This window comes from Uloborus diversus, chromosome 7, assembly GCF_026930045.1.
Source record: "Uloborus diversus isolate 005 chromosome 7, Udiv.v.3.1, whole genome shotgun sequence".
Lineage (NCBI taxonomy): Eukaryota > Metazoa > Arthropoda > Arachnida > Araneae > Uloboridae > Uloborus > Uloborus diversus.
In genome coordinates, this window is record NC_072737.1 from 2,928,932 (window position 1) to 2,943,693 (window position 14,762).

Sequence of the window (14,762 nt, forward strand, 5' to 3'; positions counted from 1 at the left end):
TGAATAATATTTAGAGGGTGCTACCACTGCTGAAAAATTTGTCAACTCTCTCTTTTTATTATTTTTTTTTTTTTTAATTTATTTATTTAGTCTGGATAATAAGTAGCAATCAGTGAAAAGTTTGTATTGTCACATGGAGGTAACAAAGAGAAAAATTACAATATTGCTGAATGTAAAAGACCGAAAGTGTACACCTGTGATATGAATGGCATTACCGAACTTTCAAATGCTTCTTTGACATTATTACATAAAATGACAACCATGAAATGCTTATTATTTTCTGGTATATATAGGAAATAGGTATTTGTGTTAGGTTAAATCCAACCAACCTAATTTCGTGTTGATTAAAAATACGTCAAGAGTTGATTTTTACACCATTTTTTCACAATGAATGTAATCCCTAGTAGCACCCCCTAAATTATGTTCAAATTCTATGAAACTTTTATGTGTGTATTTTTTCATCAAAAGGAAGCAATTAAAGGGGTGCCCCATAAGAAATTCAAAACTTTTTTAAAAAGTGCATTATAAGACACACCCTAATGTATATATGCATGAGTGTGCGTGCTGTGTGTATAGGCGTGTGTGTGTGGGCATTCGTGTGCGTGTATGCAGGCATATGTGTGTGTATGAATGCAGGAGTGTGTTTATGTGTCTGTGTGCAGGCATGAGTGTGTGTAGGATAAGAACGTAACCTGGAGACTGTTTTTGCAAGAGGAGCAGCATCGTGAGGCCGGGTGCTAATGGGAAAATGAAATGATAGGAATTCAAAACAGTCAAATGAGAACAACAAGCAATCGTGATTGCTCAAAAAAGATGATAAAAAAACAATATTTGCTAACAAATATATCAAATAACCCACAATACTGCACATTCAGGTATTGGTGTGATTCATCAATTATCCAACATTGTAAAGTGATTGATTGTATAACATTTGCAGCATATTAAGGCAAGTCAACAAGGTCTAGATTGAGGAATCAGGGTTGCAAATTTCTCACGACAGCTTCACTTGAAGAACTACTAACCAAACTACCCCAAACTCCATAAACCGTTCACCAAAAGAACCCTGAACAAGAAAAAAGAAAGTTTTGGAATTGAAGGGAGAAGGAAATGTTTGCCAGCACATTCCCAGCAGTGCCAATGAGCTTTGTGTATATAATTAGGGCAAACCTAACCTGGCAGCATTGTGAAGGCCATACAGATCCTAACTAGTCTTACAAGGCTGACAGGTTATGTGTTATATTGCTGAAAGCCATAGGCAGCTGGTGCACAAAAAATGAGGCTATAGCTGTGGTTTTTAATGTTATTGATAAAATAACTCCTCAATATGAGAAATATGGCATCATAAATAGGGACGGATGGCCACTGAAGACTTGCCACTTAAATTTTTAAAATTCATTTTTCAATTGATTACTGAGTTTTAACTCTGAAAAGTGAGGGGGCAAAGCCCCTTTACATTTGGAAGTGCTGCCTTTGCTGAAAGCTCTGTTTCTTACACAGCTCTGAAATACTGACTTTTTCATTAGCATTTTAAGGAAGATGTGCCACACATATTTTCACAAAGCAGCTCGAGCACACACACACAAACAAGCGTGGTTTTATGGGGCCCTGAGGACAGTTCTGTTTTTAGTTCAGACTGGGAACTAAGCAACACTGAACCCAGCACCCCCCTTAAGGAAGTTTTGCAATGGGAACTTGGAGGACTTAAAGTGACTGCCACATATTTAACGTGCCCTGGTCACCATTAGCAAACAAGGAGGATCTTCGAAAGGTCGACCTCGAAACAGGGATCCTCCAATAGGGAAGTTTTCAATTTTTCAATTTTATTTTTATAGGATAGAGTAACATGTATGAACATCATAGGTGAAAATTTTTTTGCGATACCATAAGTAGTTTTTTTTAAAATTAATTTTTAAAGTTCAAGCGATTGTGACGTCAAATGGCACAGGAAGTGACGTCATGCGCCCTTCCGATAGGGGAGAAGCCGAAGGTCACGCATTCGACTTCGATGACGAAACGTAAAAGGCTTATCTCCTCGCATTTAACTCCTCGCGTTTCTGGAACATTAAACCTCTCATCCTCTCGGAAATATTCGAATATCCTCATTGGTGTTACTTGAGGAACATTATTTAGATTGTGCTTTAACGAATCCGGCCTCCATAGTGTGTTCAAAAGGATTATTGAATTTCTAAAAAATATAAATATCAGCGCGCTCAAAATGTCCCTAGCGAAAACAAGGGATCTTCGGCGGAAGGCTGCCCATTAGTTCCCTGTGGCATTTCAGAAGAACGCACTTTTGCGCATGGATTTTCAAAAATTCATTAAAAATCAATCACGGTGTTTTGAAATTCGGCGATGGTGAATTTTTTAGTTTTGAGGGTCCATTAACAATATCCAATAGTCAAAATATGAACATTTAATAGGTTGCAACTTCCCTATTATGAGTCTAACTCCTTACCAATCAGGCCACCATGGCCCAAAGATTGACAACAGATGACCCAGAAAGGGTGCCTCACAACAACACGCAGCAAAAAGAATAAAAATGAGGGGAAAAAACAACTTTCCTCCATTTAGTGCCATTTGCTTCACTCCATGTGGATCAGTGCTCACTTGTTGACAAAAAGGGTAGTTAGTCTCCGTTAACTTGAAAGGTCTAAGAGAATTCAGCTGGGGAAGGTTCAGTTGGAAGGTCTGAAAGAGAAGTTCACCAGGTGAAATCTTTTTCATAGAACGGAGACTAACCTTTGTATTATTTGCCAAGCGAACACCGATTCACATAGAGAGAGTGAAGGAAGATCAGGGTTCTGGACATCACATAAATATTTAAGGATAAAAATGAACAGATTGTAAATACAGGTAAAGCAAAACATGGGTAATACCATCAATTTCTTCCACAGCTTTGTCATAAACGACAATTGCAACCTGTCCACTGAGCACAGCATCATTTTCTTCAGAATCCTGAAACAAGCAACAGAAGATAGAAACAATGCATCACAACCAAAACAACACATTAAAAATCTTCTGATAAACATGTCACTTACACAGAACAATGAATAATTATCAAAATAAGCAAAAAATGTTAAATCAACTAAAATGTTAGAGAACACGAAAGAAGGTAAAAATGCAGAAAGAATGACCCAAAAATAAACAACAGAAACTAAATGCAAGAAATATAACGTAATAACAGACATGGCCTCCCCCCTCCCCCCCCCCCCCCCCCCCCCCCAAAAAAAAACATTGTGAGTACCAAAAAAATTATAATCAACAAATCAAAACTGCAAAGACAATTATCAAATGTTTTCATGTAGGATACTAAATATAAATTTTTAAAACAGAAAAAAGCATTGAAATTTAAATATAGTAAATTGCTGTACACATTATTTTGAGCCAGAAATATTAAAATTTTCAATTTTTTTTTTCCTTGAGTTAAAAAAAAAAAAAAAAAAAAAAAACCTTTTTAGAAAAAAAAAATGGTTTTCCAAAATTTCTGACCATTTCCATCTCTAGTCAAGGACAGTAAATGAACAGGAAAAAGTAATCACTTTATTGAATTTAAGATAAATATCTACTCACTTTCATATGGTGCACATTCAACACTTCCCTTCTTTTATGAATCTGGAACATAAAATGAGATTTTTGTCATGGAACGAACGGCAGAACATAGAAAAATCACTAAGCGAATAAAGATACCAACTCACCATGTCCCACGTACATCAGTTCCATTCGGAAATACTGAAAACATAAAAGTATTTCTCAAAAGTTGTATTATTAAAACAATGAGTGTATGAACTCAAACTCAGAATTATGTACACAGTATAAGTATAGTTGCAAAGATTAAAGAATTTTATTAAGACATACTGATGCTTCAGATCCCACTTTTGTAACTACAGAATAAATGTTTTAAAACTCCCTCCAACAAAGATTTAAAAAAACAATAGAAAAAATATGACACAACAAATAATTGAATTTACTCAACAGATGAATTCAACTATTCAATAATACTACAGTTGGGACTGGTTCTGGCTGAATTATTGTTATTACAGATCTGGTCTGTATTTAAAAAAAAGAATGGCCTGTATCTATGAAGCCTCCAACAACTACTTATACCTTTAAGAATAGAAAATTAAGCAATTTTTTTTTTCTTCAAAATTTTGTTTTATCATCAACAAGATTATTTGATATCAACTGCCTTCTCTTGGTCTTAGTACTTGCTGTTTCAATGATTTAGCAGCTTATAATGTGTTACATAAAGCATCTATATTTTCAAACTAAAACTTTAAAGACATTTTTGAAAAATTTAATTTACTTTATAACATAAAAATAATCGCAATTTAAAAAAAAAAAATCCAATACTAGTGTAAAAAAAAATGCAGTAAGATAGGTAGTGCACTGAAAATAATGTTGTGTTCTTTTGCTTGCAAGAAGAAAAGTAAGCTTGTGTTATTTCACAGCCTTTCTGAAACTCAGTAGCAATCTATAAACATCTGCTATTGGTTAACTATAATGCTTATTATTTCCTAAACAGTAGATTATAAATAGCAAGCTCAGCAATAGGGCAAAGTTATTTTTTTATAAACATGGGTCTTTTGTACAAATTCAAAGAGGTTTTTCATTTATTTTTTCTTAACTTGAAACAAAAGCAATAACTACAAAAGCTGAAATTCATGGATTTTTGCATACTATCAAAAAAATTACACGAGCGACACAGAAAAGAGTTTGGAAAGAGAAGGCTCACCTCTCGCCACAGAAGGTCAGAATTTGGAAGCATGAGCACTGCCCTCTGGAGGAGGGTGCGGGCATTATCCGGGGAGTGGCTCTCCTCCATTTCCCACTTGGCCGCCATCACCCAAAGTTCTAAAGGGGGAAAATATCATTCTATAATTTATTTGCCTCCAATCCATCTGCTTTCTTTTATAGTACCTGGACGACCGAGCCTCGCTCGGCTTTAAAAGAATTATTTTTTTTTGTCAAACTCGTGTTTCTTTAAGGTTCAATACTTTTCCAAATATTCTTGAAAAGCTTCACGTTAACAAAATATTAAGCACTCGACCTTCTTATAACACTAAAGTACCAAACAAAGAAGATTCTGAATGTAATTAAATCAACATTTTGTTTTACGCTATCTGTTACATTTGTTTCCGCTATACAATTTTCTTGTCGGTAATTAAAATATTTTGACCTTGGAGCCAGTTTTGCTATGGTGAAATCGGTTTTTAACCTAATACTTCCTTTCATGCTATGATGCGTTTCACGATTTTATCCCAATCCTAAATTTTCTTTTTGAATGAGTACTTTTAGTGTAGTTGGTCACTTTACGCCAGAAAATGCTACATACAGCATGATATCCATCAAAACTGATGATCCCACAAACCATTCCAACAAATGATAACAACTGTCTTAACAAAACATCAAGTCTCTAGACATATGTTTTTTCTAAATAAAATTTAGATGCGTGATTTTAAAAAAAAAACATATAAAACTATTTGATGTGTAAAAAAAGGATATAAGTAAATAAAATAAGACGGCCAAGCAATAGTTTTGCTTAAAAAAAAAAAATTTAAAAAAAAGCCTTACATCGACTTACACAGTGGATGAGCCAAAGTGGCTAATATCAGCCAAGCCTGGCAACCCTAAGCAAGTTTAAAATTTTAAAGCGAGAAGAGACATATTTTAATTGTTATGGTTGCAAATCGTCTGCCTGATGCGTCAATTCACAGTTTACTTCAAGTCTTAACTTAATTAAACTTTATATTAAAAAACTGTTTTTTGTAAAAAATCGCGTTTTTACAGAAAAAACACTGATGTAGATGAAATTAGAATGCTAAACTACAATTAAATCCAAAATTTCACCGAAATTGTTAGAGCCGTTTCCGAGATAAGAAATATATACATACCCACAAGAATTGCTCGTTTAAAGATATAAGATAAAGTAACCAGAGCAGGGGTGGAAATAAACTACCATTTCAGGGGGTCTCATGCCGAAGAATATGAGTTTCAGGTACGAATAATTTCAGAAACTGCTTGGGTGTCCATAAAAAGCACCAAACTGGCCGGGAATAAGGCTACGGGACAGTTGGGGCAAGCCTAACCGGACAGAGCTGTAATGCCACGATTAGGATCGGATGATTAGGATGATCAGTGTACTGCCAAGTTAGCTTTGTCCCAAATATAGTTATTATTAATTTACTAGCTGTACCCGACGGGCGTTGCTACGCCAACAAAAAAATACATCATTATACTGATTTTCACAACAATCGGTTGAACGGGGCAGAAGTCGCTACTCTGCAGTGCCACCTGGTCCCGAGTGGCTTCAATGAGCCTATGATGCACTTTCTCCGTGGAAAAATACATATATATAGCCATTTTCATAATAATCAGTCCAGGTATCCAGTGACTCTACTCAAATTTTGTACTCACGCAGTTTGCAAGATCAATCCATCGCTAAAAATATCAAATACAAAAAGTTTTAAATCCCCCCGTTGCATGAAAAGCCATAAAGAATGAATCTATTTGTTCAAACTCAAGAAAAATGGCTTCTTATCAATGAGATCTTTCACGCGAATTAATTTCTTTTTATTCGTATTTATCCAATGGATTGTGACTTAAATTGGAATAAAAAAGATCAGATTTTTTTCGAACGGGTCCATAAACATTCCCAGTACCAAAAATAACAAACGGTGAAAGCTTCGGCCAAATCTGCCGGGTAGTTTCTGAGTTCATGGATGACATACAGACAAACATTCATTTTTATATATATAGATAATCGACGAAAGAAAGTAGTATTTTAAATATTTACTTTTAAAAACAATTAAAGAATTGAAAAGTTAGTTATTGAAATAATTACTGCAATTGCTTTATATTTATTAAGTATTTGAGCAACGTGTGCATGGATAACAATAGTCGACAGTTTGGGTGAGGGTCATGACCCCCATGATCCTTCCCTTGTATCTGTGCTTGTGTCTGAGAGATCTTTAAAATCTTAGACATTGATAACAAAAATACTAGGTGAAATAAAATGCATTTTGTTGCAAAAAAAGAAAAATGGAAAACTTGAAAGTTTTTTTTTTTTTTCTGACACTGATTAAATGTTAACAAAAACTGCAGCAACAAAACGTTTCAAGAAATGTTCAACTTCTGCCCTCTAACAAGTAACCTCACTCAAAGGAAACAGCTCTCTATTGACTCTTACAGCTGAAACAAGCATGGATGGGGCTGTGCTAAGACTTAGGAACATCATATAAGACTTAAATAACCCAATTTGAAATTCACTTTGGCAATTTCATATTAAAACATTTCTTTTAAAAAGTTGAACTACAACTTACTGGGATTTTGGCTGTGCACTCGAAGCAGCTTGGTGTACAAGGAACTGATGGTTTCATGCATTTTCTGAAAGAAACAAAAGAATTTGTTTAAAATTCGTGGAGTAATAGCAATACAATAAGTAACATGAAAGAAAAAGTATACTTTTTGCTACACCAGTTTTAAAAATTTATTTGCATTCAAGAAAGAATAAAATATGCTGAAACAGCAACAAAGGATTGCAATTATAAATGTTCAAAAACAGAGTTATTAAGATACAAGTAATCACCACATAATTATTTTGAAAATAACATGATATTTTGATATTTTCGACATTTATTTTTTTGAACTACGGTACTTTCAATATAAAAATTATATTAATCATAGTAATATTGTTCATTTATTTATTATTAAAAATAACCAATAAGTTATGTACTATATTTTCATGATGTGTTATACATAATTAATATAACAAAGTAGTACAATATTCCTTTTTATTTTACGTTCATAAAATTATTACTAATGTACCAGTTTTAATTCTTATTAAAAATGCCTAATTAAATACCAAATGTTGCTCAGAAAAAAAGAAAATTTCTCATGACTTTCCACCGACTAATGCATATTATTTGTTTCTGAATCATATAACTGTAAAAGTAGTTAACAGAAGAAAAGAAAAATGAGCAAAACATCCAATGCTAAATGAACTCCATTAAAATTGATTAAAATGTAAAATGAAATATTAGATATAAACAACGAAAGAAACCTTAATTTTAAGTCTACATATTGTAATTATAATGTAAGAAAATTAAGAGTGATTCGAGGATATATTTACTACTTTGCAGGATTTAGTTTATGCTAACTGAAAATATCAGATAGATATCAAAATATCTGATATATAACAAAATGTCCGATATTTTCAAAATTTTTGAAAATATCATGATATTTTTGAACCCTGATGTGACGACACCTAGTTTCACCTTATTTCAGATTTTGGATGCAAACACAAGCTGTTTAATATTTGCTTAAAACATTTTTGGTTAAGTCCTTGCGTCCTATGCGACTATTATTGGAATCACAAACCATTTTCAAAGCAATTTCGGTTGGAATCAGGGTCATTCTCAGGTTGACGAAGAATTTTGGTAAAATGTATCAAAATTTATAATTTTACTGCAGTTTTAGATGAAAATGTAATTATTTATGCCTGCTTTTTTGAGGGAAAAAAAATTCAGCCATGATTGCTCCCCTAATAGGGAAGTTGCAACCTATTAAATGTTCATATTTTGGCTATTGGATATTGTTAATTGACCCTCAAAACTAAACAATTCACCATCGCCGAATTTTAAAACACTGTGATTGATTTTTAATGAATTTTTAAAAATCCACGCGCAAAAGTGCGTTTTTCTGAAACGTCACAGGGCACTCATGGGCAGCCTTCCGCCGAAGATCCCTTGTTTTCGCTACGGACATTTTAGCGAGCTGATATTTTTATTTTTTAGAAATTCAATAATCCTTTTGAACACACTATGGAGGCCGGATTCGTTAAAGCACAATCTAAATATTCTTCCTCAAGTAACATCAGTGAGGATATTCGAATATTTCCGAGAGGGTGAGAGGTTTCATATTCCAGAAACGCGAGGGAGTTAAATGCGAGGAGATAAGCCTTTTACGTTTCGTCTTCGAAGTGGAATGTACGTCCTTCGGCTACTCCCCTATCGGAAGAGCGCATGACCGTCACTTCCTGTGCCATTTGACGTCACAAGTGCTCGAACTTTAAAAATTAATTAAAAAAAACTACTTATCATATCGCAAAAATTTTTTCACCTATGATGTTCATACATGTTACTCTATCATATAAAAATAAAATTGAAAAATCGAAAACTTCCCTATTATTGCTTTAATAAATTTATTAATATTTCATTATAGGGATATCGAAATAAGAAATTGAAAATGCAATGATAATATTCGTGAACATGATAATGAACCAAAAAATTGAAAAAACTAGTTGCTAAATACACACATGAGAAGCAAAAGGAAGTAAGTGACTAAATTAAAACTTGGAGACAACCAGTACAAATGGTAGGGGAACCCCTCTTCTGTCTTGGGGCAAGAGATAGTACTAGTTGCCCTGGTAGGTACTGCTGTACAGCATGATTTAAAAAAAAAAAAAAAAAAATGAAAGCCTACCTAGGACCTTATCTTAAAAGATATTTTACTCAAAACTTGAAAATGTTCACTTAAATCCCTTTGCTTCTCACTGCCTCATATACACTATTAATAAACAAATAGTATTTAAGAAAAAAGAAATAAATAGATTTTCAATAAAAAGTAAAATGAACAATATTAAAATAGCACAAATTGCAAAAAAGAAATAAATTGCAGACAGTTGTTTTTGGGGTTACAAAACATTATTTAAACTATATTATTAATTTTCTAAAACAAATCACATACGAACCCTCTAATAGCTCAGTAAGAGACAAAATTTAAAAGGTATTCTTGCTCTCTTAGAATTTAAATTTATTCTTAACATTTACATTCGACAAAATATTGAAACACTTTTACAATTTTTATGTGAAGATTGAAAATAAGTTACTAAAAGTAGTGTACTTAAAGTATATGAATATGTGTCAGAAAAGTAGAACTTATTGAGAACCAACAGAAGATAGTTGCAAGAATTTTGCAAATTTTCAATTTCTATTTTATTTGCAGGTGTTTTATAATTTTTTCTTTTTTTTTAATAATAGTATTAATATATAACAAGCCTGCTCAGGAGAAAACCAATCAGAAATGGTTTCCTCATTTTACTCAACTCATATGGTTTACTTTACAAGATCAAATCAGACAAAAATTGTGTGTGTGTGCTATGAAACATCAAATTAAATTTATCTATCTAATGAAATGATGGCCAGCCAAGGAATAGTTATGATTTTTTATTATTATTATTTTTAATCTTACACTATTGCTTTTCATCTATTTAGACATCATCGTTGTTTTTAAGAACCCCTTGATAATAACATTTTTAATGCTAAAAATATTTAGGGCTAAATTATAAAAACTGAAGCCAAATAATAATATTTATTACTACTGTTATCTTAAAGTTCTTTATAAATTACTGAGCAAATTTAAATTTAAATCTCAGTAAATTGAACTTTAATGATACTTAATAAATGTACTAACTGAAATTTGCAACAAAAAGTTTTATATATATATATATATATATATATATATATATATATATATATATATATATATATATATATATATATATATATATATATATAGTGTTCCCGCTAGACCGTTTTTGAAGGGCGCAGCGCCCTGCCCTTTTCCACATCAGCAGAATGCGCCCTGCCTTTTTTTTAGATCGCAAAATGCGCCCCGCCCTTTAAGAAAAAAGGAAATTGCACCCTGTGTTTTTAAAAAGATGCCTCAAACATCGTTTGTACTCACACGATATCTGGGCAATTTTACTTGTCCAGCGAACGTCCGCAAAAACGATCATTTCTTATCATTATTCCCAGAATTTCACCCTGAAAACAGCCCCATAAATAAAAGGGGAAGCAAACACTAAGGCAAAGAGGGGAAGGGATGAGATTCTAGGAATTCTAACAGGCTTATCAGGTAGGAAACAAAGGCATGTTCTTCCTTCAACTGAAGGTGGGTTTTTTGACAGTGTGGGAAGGGGTATGGTTCTTTTTGGGAAGGAAGAGATCATTGTTTCATTCATCCCCATCCTTTATCTTCTGAGAATCAACAATGAGAGAGGGAATAGGACATTTTCCTAGCATTTCAGCCCTTTGTGTCCGTTTTTCGTTTGCACGTGGAAATTAGGCTTAGCAATTTTAGCGCATTGCTAGTGATTGTGTAGCAATCTTTTCACATCTGTTTCTGGAAAGTTAACTTTCTGATTGTTTCCTAGATAGAAAATAATACAAAGCTTACAGAGCTAAAATACAAGGGTATTTTTTCGCCCCTTGGATTTTTAACTCCCTTACTTAAAAAAAAAAAAAAAGCGTTTGAAATGGAAACATATCGCTTTTCCAAGGAAATTTTCTGCTGCAAAATAATAATTTGTTTCGTTCTAAGTATTTTTTATTATCTTTGAATATGATTCGTATAACAGATTATTTAAAAAACTTATTGACATAATTTCCACAAAAATTGTTTGAGATAAAAAATTTCGGATTGACCAGAGCTGCTTATTTTTGTTTTGCACCTTGCTACGACTGCATTTTTGAAGCACTTCACAGTATTTTAATTTAGTTATTCTGTTTGAAGTGTAATATATTTAAAAAGGAGAATTAACATTCATCATGATTTTGATGTCTACTAAAATACATAATGGCACAATGCACATTACTAGGCAGTTTTTTTAGGTTGGAAGTGGAGATCAGTAATTAAATACTGTTCTTCTTAAATTGAAAAATTCATGGGGTTTTAAAATGCCTAGAATTTATAGGATAGGTAGTCAAAATTAAGGCTTGAAAAGTGTTGAAAAACACACAAAGCCAAGTTTAAGCATTATCTAAATGTTCCTATGCAGTGTGGAAAACATTTGTTTGGGGGGGGGGGACTAATCCTTTTCTAAAGACAAATACATTTTCCGTATGAAATAATGATATTTAATACTGAAGACGGTGATGGCGACGATCGGGGGGGGGGGGGGGGGGGAGGGGAGGGGGGTCAGTGCAGACTACACTAGTTGAATTTTTACAAGGTGTTTCAAGATGTTATTTCTCCTCTTTATTTTTTTGGAGAAGAGGGGACTCGGTACTTTTTGAGGGGTGCATCATTGTTCTTGGCTGGGGGGACACCGCGCTGAAAAAGTGCCCTTTTTATAACAAAAAGTGCCCCTTTCAAAGACCAGCACCCTGCCCTTTTTATTTCTAGAGTGAACACTATATATATATATAAGTGATGCAATTTCTTTTTCTCATGCATATGTTTTGGAATATGGGCAGGGGCGTGTACAGAAATTTTGGGGCCCATCACAAATGACTTTTCTGGGCCCCCTCCATATTGTTTACATCTACATTTCACCCCTAGTTTTAAAAATATTGGGCCCCTTTCACGCTCAGACCCGGGCCAATAGGTCCCCCCCCCCCCCCCCCCGTTCATGCTCCTGAATAATATTGTAACGGATTCGGTGCGACTTCCACTTTCTTGAAATGAAGACACAGTTCTTGATAAAAACACAGGAAATTTATTTACACTATGTACAGGAAAGATCGTCAACAACTGCTAAATGAATCATCAGCAATTAAGCAATTATCACACAACACCGTAAACTCAACGTTTACACACGTATTTACTTCCAAATACGAAAACAACACAGCGAAATGCCTCGCAATAAACAGAGCAAATACGCTCTCAGTTCGAAATCTCAATCGAAACTCAACTCTTTATCCAGCGTAACGGTTTATATACACACCGAAAAGAAATCTCTCAAATATTCCACACGCTTCTGGAACATAGTAGACCGTTATCAAATTTTATCAATGAACAAAAAGGAAATAGGGGGTCGTATACTTTAGCCATATGAAAAGGGGTTGTATATTCATTACAGGAAACTATTTACAGGTTACGTTACTACAATAATTACTATTTACAGGATTTGTAACAATAGGAAAGAAATAGAAATGAAATACACCAGTTACTAAATTAATGTCTTTAGTTTTAAAGCTTTCCAATTCTTCAAACTTAAAATCAAAAAATGAAGTTCCAATTTTCAACAATGCTGGTAATGACATTTATAAATTTTTCCATTTTTTCCCAATACTGGCATTTTACTACTTTTTCATATTTTATATCACGCATAGTGTCGTGCTTGCAAAATCAGAAAAGAATTTACCTAATAGAGCAGGGGAGAATCCAGGATTTTTTTCTCGCTACCTATTTTTGTGAAAGTATTGCATCATTCCATTTTTTGTGAAAGTTTTTTTTTTTTTTATCAGCATTTTTTGTGAACTTTTAGAGGTATCCTAATTTTTGTAAAAGAGAAGTAGAACAAGTGTAACTTAAGTTTGAAAAAGTGTAAATGTCATCTAGTATTATTTTTAACAGGTTTTGTTTTTTGGGGAGGGGGGGAGCTAAAAGCCTAAGAAGTACCAAAAATACCATCGTAATTTCAGCTTAATGGGCTATGTACTGTGTACAATATTGGAAATTATGAGAAAAACGGTTCCCCAAAACACGTTAAAAAATTGCGATAATATTGCATAAACACACTTTGGCGAGAAACAGCTAAAAATGAGTTAAAATACCACAAAAATGTTGCTATTTAAGCGATTGTTCATATAAATCTGCTTAAAATTTTATGTTATAAGTAAATTTTGTTTTAAACAGAGAAACAAATTTTATATTTTAAAATGCAAATTTTTGTGAAATTTTCGATGTTTTTGTGAAGCTACCTGATTTTATTACTTGATTTTTGTGAAAGTACCGATTGCAAAACAAGATTTTTGTGAAGGTACCGAAAAACGGTAGCAAAATCAGCCTATATTGGGCCCTGCATACATATATAGGTACATACGCTCAGTTTTTTTTCTTTAAGTTGACATTTTATTGTTTTTATTTATTTTGGTAAGTGCATTAGTTCATTTAAAAAATTGTTTTTGGCAACAGGGTAAAAAGAAACGATATTTTTATTATTTTGATATGATGTATTTATTTTAATGAGCTTATGAATTTTAATTATTATTTTTTCGTTTTGAAAGCTGTTAAAGATTTTTTTATTGGAAAAAAGTGTATTAGCTGCTTTGTTTAAAAATTGCTGCTTTTTTTTTTTTTACGCATCGATTTTTTTTAGATGAGTGAGGAATATTTTATTCCTAGAAATCAGCTTAAAGTATTTTAAAAATATGTTTGAAAAAATTCGCGATTTTAGCTATTTTTGAGTATATTGATCAGGTACTAGAAAGTAGTATGGGTATACGGGAAAGTAGGCTCGTCTAGTTCTAGACAGAACTTCTTGTTCATACTTTATATCATGCATAGTGTAGTGCTTGCAAAATCAGAAAAGAATTTACCTAATAGAGGAATAAAAAATACTCACTCTTTTTTTGCAGAACTGGATCTGATCAAGATATAATTTTTCATCCTCGGGAAACTTTGATATAGCTATCTACAAGATGATAATAATACTTATGTACAAACTTAAAAACATAAAAATAAATTCATAAAGAAAACAATATTTATACAGAGCAGCTAAACATTAAAATATCATTTGCAGCGGGAATAGATGAACAATGAGCTGTCTACAAATGTCACCCTTTATGGGGGGGGGGGTTGCGAAATTGTGTTTGTGACAAGGGGAAGAGAAGGGGTAACAAGAAGTGCGACATCACACATTTTATAACAATATTAGCTGCGTTGCCCGGCTTTGCACGGTCTACCTAGAAAATAAAAGTTATGTCAAGCAGGGATGAGAGTGGTCAAAGAGCAAAAAGGAGGAAATCCAAAAAAATTTC

The 14,762-nt window shown here is 33.0% G+C and overlaps 1 protein-coding gene across 1 annotated transcript in view; it reads right to left on the minus strand.

The window, feature by feature from the left end:
- LOC129226105 (U3 small nucleolar RNA-associated protein 6 homolog) overlaps positions 1–14,762 on the minus strand; it is a 63,854-nt gene that overhangs the window by 32,615 nt on the left and 16,477 nt on the right. The window contains exons 6-11 of the mRNA XM_054860701.1: positions 14,348–14,416; positions 7,320–7,383; positions 4,733–4,851; positions 3,688–3,729; positions 3,571–3,612; positions 2,877–2,955 (exon numbers count right to left, since the gene is read on the minus strand). Of these exons, the coding sequence (XP_054716676.1) occupies positions 2,877–2,955; positions 3,571–3,612; positions 3,688–3,729; positions 4,733–4,851; positions 7,320–7,383; positions 14,348–14,416 (415 nt within the window). The remainder of the gene's footprint in view (positions 1–2,876; positions 2,956–3,570; positions 3,613–3,687; positions 3,730–4,732; positions 4,852–7,319; positions 7,384–14,347; positions 14,417–14,762) is intronic.